This window comes from Sinocyclocheilus grahami, unplaced genomic scaffold (assembly GCF_001515645.1).
Source record: "Sinocyclocheilus grahami isolate Dianchi unplaced genomic scaffold, SAMN03320097.WGS_v1.1 scaffold774.1, whole genome shotgun sequence".
NCBI classification, from domain to species: Eukaryota; Metazoa; Chordata; class Actinopteri; order Cypriniformes; family Cyprinidae; genus Sinocyclocheilus; species Sinocyclocheilus grahami.
Window position 1 is genome coordinate 80,853 of NW_015505953.1, and position 8,250 is coordinate 89,102.

The following is an 8,250-nucleotide window of genomic DNA, read 5'->3' on the forward strand; positions in this document are numbered from 1 at the left end:
TTTTAAATAGTAAAAATATTTCAAAATGTTACCGTTTTTGCTGTATTTTGGATCAAATAAATGCAGGCTTGGTGAGCAGAAGATAATTCTTTAAAAAACATTAAAAATCTTACTGTTCAAAAACTTTTGACTGGTATGTTACCCTATAGTTTGAAGTAAAAAATAATAATATTAATAAGGAGAGTCTGAGATTTATTTGACAGTGATTTCACATTTCTTGTTTGTATGAAGGCTAAATACCAATAAAAGGTGAACATTTATTTATTTGCGCCATTTTTTTTCCTAAAATATTATGTAGTTTTATAGGAGTAGGTTTCATAGAGTTGGCAAATTAAAGTTTGTAGGTACAGACATCTGTTGTGGCCGTTCTTGGACGTTTTTATGAGGCTTTTTTAATAGTGTTCATATCGATATCGGAATTATATCGTATCGACCGAAATTAAGAAATATATCGTGATATAAATTTTGGCCATATCGTCCAGCCCTACGACAGCTACCAAAAAAAACAACAATAATCCCGCGACGCCCGCGTTCCATCCTGACGGATGACAGTCGTGACAGCTAAGTGGAATCCCGGAAAATAAACCGTGGAACTTTGACCAATGAGGGAACAGTTTACTCGCACGTGACTTGTATTAACAAATTTGGTTCGTTTAGAAACTTTGCCGTGTGAAAGCGAACCACACCAAGAATAAAAAACAACATTGTAATAATTTTAATCCCTGTTTCGGAACAAAGCAATCGATCTACAGGTGTGAAAGCACCCTAATCAGTCAAATTATGTAACGTGACTGATGTCAAATGCAGTCTACTGCGGGGCATGTGTTTAAAAAAAAAAAAAATTATATATATATATATGTTATTAACCCTTTAATGTATTACAGCACATTAAAGCTGTGAAACGGAGCTTGCACTGTTCCCCAGGCATTTTCATGAGACAGAGCTGAACAAGGATGAGCAAAGTATGCTTTGGGTTTCGGATGCACGCTTAAACGGTCAAATACACACAAAAATAAAAAAAATACCTCAAAATGTCAGCCTTGAGTATTTACATAAACAGTCATTTATGTCTTAAGTGAATATAAACAGTTGGGAAAGAAATCAGATGCGTAGGCTATATTAGATCCATGTATTTGGTCTTAAAGCCTATACTTACTGCTGTCTATGTCATTAATGTTAATCAAACAAAAGACAGAGAAAATCACTCACTGCTCTTAACAAAACAACTTTGGTAGATTTAATAAGAATGTGTAAATTTAATTTATACAGTGAAGACTACGCAGTGTTAATGCAATATTGTGCTTTAAATTTAGCAAATAAATAAGTCCATAGGCTTGTTCCAGTCTGGATATTCTAGATCGTACATCTCAAAATTAGGAAGATCGGAATTCAGATCATGGATTGTGATTGTGTGTTATCAGAGCGTGATATGATTTTTTCGTCCACCACTACTGTGGTAAAACCTTCAGGAGGCCTTTTTAAAGCACTTATCAGGATTAACTGAAAATGTATGTAGTCTGACGACAGATGGCAAAAACTAAAATAGTCAAACAGTCTGATTTTGAGGTTTGTAATAGGAAAATATTCTACGTGTCACAACATGAGTTTTGGAGAACAAAATGTTTTCATACCTGATAAACATCAAATGGTTCATTTTCCACAGAGGTAAAAGTTGAGTCACAGCAGATGTTTTAAGATGGTCAGCATTAGGCCTGTGTCTTTGATTTAAATCACTTATGTCAACTGTTCAAGTTACATTTTATACATAATTTCATTTGGTACTGTTCATTTAGGCCTTGTATATTAGATTCTAGATCTGCTTTTCCAGTATGCTTGTCTCCTAAATTAAAACTTGAGCCAAAGATTTGTCATCCTCCGATCTGTATCTTGTCTTCTGTGTCTGTAGATGGAGAAGTATATTCCTGGGGTCATAATGGCTACAGTCAGCTGGGTAACGGCACCACTAACCACGGCCTTACTCCTGCCTTGGTTTCCACCAACCTAATCGGCAAGAGGGTGACAGAGGTGGCCTGCGGCTCTCACCACACCATAGCCCTCACCACAGAGGGAGAGGTAAAAAAAAAAAAAAGAGATTTGCTGGATGTTGGTTATGATTTTATCAAACAAAAATGAGGAAATGGATCTTTTTTTGCTGGATTTTTTTTCTTACAGTTCTGAGTTTACATTTCACAGAACAGAGCAAATCACAGAACAAAAATGTCATTTCAACTTTCATCTCACCATTTCTGAGTTTTTTTTTTTGCAAAAGTTGCAATTACCTTTTTTATTTTTGTTTTAAAATGTATTGTTATTATCATTACACTGAGTGCCTTTATATCATTGCAGTGTAACAGTTTACTTTGTTTGTCAGGATACAACAAAAATCAAAAATGGTCCCCATTGACTTCCATAGTATGGAAAAAAAACCCCACTATGCAAGTCAATAGGCGCTTTCGCACCGCAGGAACTAGAAACGTATTTAGTTCTAGGAACTCCATTTGGGGGAACTAATCTAGCTCCTACTTCAGAGTAGGGTCTAAAACAGTTCTATAGGAACTACCAGTGAAGTAAGTGTACGCTGATTGGCCAAACACATAGGAAACACCAGCTATCCGGCATTTTTAAAAATGCCATGGAAACATATTTACTCCACGCACATGGAAAACAGTGATAACGGCATTTACCTGTTGTCTGCAGTGTTGTGTTCTTTTCTCAGCCTCAATGATAACGCTAGGGATGCACCGAAATGAAAATTCTGGGCCGAAGCCGAAACCGAACAAAATGAAACACGGTTTTTCGAGTTTTTTTTCCCCCATGTATTTTTGCCCATTTGTTTTCATCACTGCAAAAATTAAATAGCCAAAATGTGCTTTTTACTGTTTTGTCTTGCTTTTCAAAGAGGAAAATCAATTACAAAACAACAATTAAAAAATTAACACTGAACATTTTTAGCATTCTAGCAGACACTATACCAACAAAGCACAATTTAACTTAAAATTAATGAATTATTAAAATAATATTTTTTGGCCATCAGACCCCCTTCTTGAATCAGGGATGTATTTTTTACTGTACAATTAAAAGCAGCCTTGCTGAGAAGAGACTTCTTTTAAAACATTAGAAAATATTACAGGTCCTAAAACACTGTGTGAATGTTATTACCAGAGCTGTTGTAATGATTATTATCATTATTATTGTCTTTTTATTTTATTTTACAGAACAACAGTAAAATTGCAATACTAACATTTAAGAATGTTGATAGAGTTCTTGCTTTTTCTCAACTTTTATTTTGGCAGAAACGTGCAGGAAGACCTCAGTGCTGCTTTTTGTTGACAGCAGATTTATAAATGAGTCATTACGAATACGTCCTATGTATTACATTGTCACATGCCTTGTAAAAATTCATAAAAATGTGACTGAGCAACTGACGAGTAACACGGTTTCAGCGCAGATTTTCCTCGGGCTTTGGACTTTGAACCCTGGTTAACAAGCAGATAGCGCGGTGAGTTCTTGCAGCGCTGTCAGAATACATGCAATGCGTGCGTGTATTAGAAAACATAACGTTCTGCAGTTTATTTACTAATTGTTTAAGGCCATTTCGCGATTTCAATCATCGTACAGTAACCGGCAACAATCACCCCTTCCACTTTTCATCGAAGACATGCGCTGCAGTACTAAACGGTCTCTCGATGTCTGTAATGATTTTTGCGTCTTTCTCGGACAGTTTTAAATGCTTCCACACTGCTGACATGTGTGCTGCATTATAAAGAATGTGCGCCTCTCACTCTGCGCTGGTTGCTATTTGATCGCGCCACGTCATTGTTCGGTACAATTTTTTCAGTCTTTTCGCTTCTTTTTTTTTTTTTGCTATTTTCGGCCGAATAATTTCGGTTGCCGAACATTCGGTGCATCCCTAGATAACACTGCTAGTTGTCATAGGTGATTTAGGCAGATTTTCATGCTCTTTCAATCGTGTAAATTGTGCGTTTACATTCCATCTCCATTGTCATGGAACTCACGACACAACAAAAACAACTGTGATCACGGCATCCTCCATTCACTGGTTATTGACGTTTGTAAATGCCGTGAATAAAGACGTCGCTGTCGGCCGCTTCAGAGTTCCCGCTGCCGGTGCGAATGCAACCAGGAAAACGACCTGAGGGAGAAATTGGTTCTCTAGGAAAGACCCTGCTGGCTAGTTCCTAAAACTACACGGTGCGAAAGTACATAATGGGGACCAGCAACTGAACGTGAACTATCCCTTTAAGAACTGTTTACACTTCTTCAAGCTTCAAATTAAATATGGTTTCAAAGAACGGTCAAAAGAATGTTTAGCACCAAGCCCCTTCCTTCTTCGTACAGTTCAAAATATCAATGGCTGCTTATGCATATGCATTGTGTATTAAATCAAAATTTACCAAAAAAGTCACACAGATAGGCAATACAAATATCACAAAATATGCAAACTGTATATCAAATAACAATCACTCTTAATATAAAGAATATAACAATAATATAGAAAAATATTACACATTTCTTAATGTACATTATGGCTGTAACACAGCGGTTTTGGTCCTTTACTCTAATATGAAATGTTTGCCAAAGAGCCCTAAATACTACAATCCCCTTTTGAGGGACCCTTTCCTAAAATATAAAGGCAGCTGTATGTTTTAATAGCTTTATCAGTGCAGAACCACTGTTGTTGTTTTTTTTGTTGTTTTTTTCACTTTTACTACTTTTTTTTTTTTTTTTTTTTTTTTTTTTTTTTTATGTTAATGGAAAAAATGGAAAAACTAAATTTTTGTAAGTTAATGAAAGATTCATTGTGCAAATATGTAACACTTTTGACAATTTACCCTGGAAACAGGCAACTCAAATGGGTGAGTAAACCTATCTGTGCTTATTTAACATGTTAGACATAATAAATATTCAAGTCCTGGAGGACTTTCCAAAGAAAGAGTTTTCTGTGGACATGCAGAATAGTTCCCAACAATTTCTAGCTCAAGGTTCCTGAAAATGGCTAAAATTACTAGCTGGAGTGTTTGGCAGTTTCCAAGGTATTGAAACATGCGTGAAGTCAATGAGGTACTTGATTAAAAAGACGGAGCAGCTGTGAATCTCACAGTTGGCTGACTTTCAAAACGGAGTGTTCTTGCAAAAGTCTATTGAAACTTGCCACTTAAGGCATTTCTGAAGAAGTAGCAGACCACGGGATAAAACTGCAGGAGACGACAGTAACATACAAAGTTTGTGAATTTTAAAGGTTGACTGGATAATCATGTATTCATTAAAAAAGCATGCCATCCATGCTATCAATTTATGACAAATCTATTCAAAAATATGGTTGCACTTTATAATAGGAAACACTTATTCACTATTAACTATGACTTTTTCCTCAATAAATTCCTAATTTGCTGCTTATTAATAGTTGGTAAGGTAGTTGTTAAGTTTGGTATTTAGGTAGGATTAGGAATGTAGAATAAGGCATTAATATGTGCTTAATTAGCACTAATAAATGGCTAATATTCTAGTAATATGCATGCTAACAAGCAGCTAGTTAAGATACCCTAAAATAAAGTGTTACCAAAAATATGTATGCAGCACAACCATTTTCAGCAGTGGTAATTATAAGAAATGTGTCTTGGACATGAAATCAGCATATTAGAATGATTTATGAAGGATCATGTGACACTGAAGACTAACACTGTGTCTACACTGGACACTAGTAAAACTGCTCGGAAACTGAGCGGGTTTACTGTTCGCATTAAACTGATGCCTTGTTCTATTTATGATGTACTGACACGAAGTTAAAATGTTTTGCAACAGTCACTTTGTTGCATCCAGTGTAGACAGCCTTTAGCGGTCTATACTTATTCACTATTAATGAATAATGATGCATCACATCACAATGTGAGCGACAACGGTTCGGTGTAGACACGATGTAAAGTAATGGCTGCTGAAAATTCAGCTTTGCATCACAGGATGCAAAGATACCTGATACCACAGCAGAAACTAATATGAGGCTAACTAATGTAAGTTTAAAAAAAAAAGACCTAGAGCAATTATTAAATACAAGTAAACAGTCAGTAATACAATAAAAACATTTAAAAACGTTTAACAGCAGCATACATTCATTTTTAATGAGCCAAAAAGAATGCACGTCACACCTCTGTTTATTTGCACTGGCTACCAATAGCTGCTCGCATAAAATTCAAGGCATTGATGCTTGCCTACAAAACCACCACTGGCTCTGCACCCCTTTACCTAAATTCATTACTTCAGACTTATGTGCCCTCTAGAAGCTTGCGTTCTGCAAGTGAACGTCGCTTTATTGTGCCATCCCAAAGAAGCACAAAATCACTTTTACGGACTTTTAAATTAAATGTCCCCTCCTAGTAGAATGACCTGCCCAACTCAATCCAAGCATTTTTAAAAAATATGGGTCGATTTTCACATTGGTCTGAACAGCAGCAGACGGGCTTATTGAAAATGCAAATTCATTCTTTGCCAGCAGGTGCACTGACTTTGAAACGTGCAGTGCTCATATTTATTTAATGAAATCATAGCGTTTTGAAGTTTAATCGCCACATTGCAATTCTTGTCATTCCGTTCCCAAATTTAAGACCTCTTGAAATAATAATTAAGGCTTTCTTGTACCATTTAAGAGTTTATATGGCCTTAAATGTGATACAATTAAATCGAAGACTTTTTAAGGACCTGCGGAAACCCTAAGAACATAATTCAGTGCAAAATTTTCTGACATGCATTTGGCAAAAAGGTTTTGTTGACTATGCATTTACTTTTGAAATTCGAGGCAAGTGCAACTCTAGCGTTACCGGTGGATCTTTCATACTTCTTTGTGACCAGTGGTGTAATGGCGATTTTAAATTAAAATCTTTCATTTCAAATTACATTTCCGAACATATGGGTATCCCCTTGAACTTGGTAAAAAGATAATCGGTTTACCATCTTGATTGGAAAATATGATTTTCATTCCCTGCGTACCAATGTTCATACTATCCATACTAAATAGTATGTTAGATTAAAATAACTGCGTCCCAAAGGATAGTATGTTGAAAATAGTATACCAGAAGTCCCCGGATGGTCTACTATTTCTGGTAGATTTTTGAAGTGTGGATCCGTGCAAACTTTAATGGCTAATATTGTCCACAATCCATTGCGCTTTGGGGAAGATTTGGTTTAGAACTACAAACACGAATAAAAAGCATTAAAAAAAACTACAAAAATGGGTGTGATATGTGTGACTGACGGTTAGTAGTGAGGTTTAGATAGAGGTTTGAGTTACTAATAATCAACATTTAACTTGGTAAAAATATTTATTTAATGTTATCCATGTTATATTTCATTGTAGAGGATGTAACTTTTTGACAAGATGACTGACAGGTAGTGTTGTTTTTGGCGCCCTGTTTTAATTTTAGTTTTAGTCTAGTCTTTGTGTGAAGCTGTCATTTTAGTTTTTATTAGTTTTAGTCACGTTCATACTTTTTAGTCTAGTCAAGTTTTAGTCTTATTTTAGTCAGAATTATCCATGACCATTTTCGTCTAGTTTTAGTCGACGAAAACTGATGACATTTAGTCTAATTTTAGTGAATGAAAATTGTATGTTAGTCTCTTTTTGGAAATGCAATTCTATTTCACCCAGTCAATATAGTATAAGTACCTAGTAGAATAGACGAAAACAACATTTTCTTTTAGCCAAACCCATTTCGAAACAAGGTTATATTATTATATTATTGTTACCTTATAGACTCAAGAATACATCCATTCCAGAGATGGAAGACGCTCTGATTTGAATTTACAACATTTATTTTACCAACCAAACATGTTAGAAGTACACAGACACATAAATTTAAATAAAGACGAACCCCGGCTGGCCAGCCATCGGTCCCTTTCTCTGTGTCAGACTTAACTTTTTGTCTTCTAAATCAGTGTTTCCCAACCTTTCTTTAGTTGCGGCACTCTTTGGAAATTTTAACAAATTTGTGGCACCCTACAAAATTAATTGTCACTATTTGAATTTCTAACTTCGATGTGATAATTTGAAAAGTATAGATATTCGGTACAACAGGGAAGAACTGCAGAATATGATGTCATACAGATATTTTTTATATTATTAAAAAAATATGTGTCTATCAATGGTGGCAATCAGTAGGCTAATTTCTAATGAAGAGACCAATTTATATGACCGATTTTAATGTAGGCTTTTATTCATATGTAAACATTGTGAGATAG

The 8,250-nt window shown here is 35.3% G+C and overlaps 1 protein-coding gene across 3 annotated transcripts in view; it reads left to right on the plus strand.

The window, feature by feature from the left end:
- The window catches only part of LOC107561474 (RCC1 and BTB domain-containing protein 2-like), a 46,377-nt gene that overhangs the window by 8,490 nt on the left and 29,637 nt on the right, over positions 1 to 8,250 (plus strand). For all 3 annotated transcript variants that reach the window (XM_016245930.1, XM_016245931.1, XM_016245929.1), the window contains exon 4: positions 1,907 to 2,073. In XM_016245930.1, the coding sequence (XP_016101416.1) occupies positions 1,907 to 2,073 (167 nt within the window). The remainder of the gene's footprint in view (positions 1 to 1,906; positions 2,074 to 8,250) is intronic.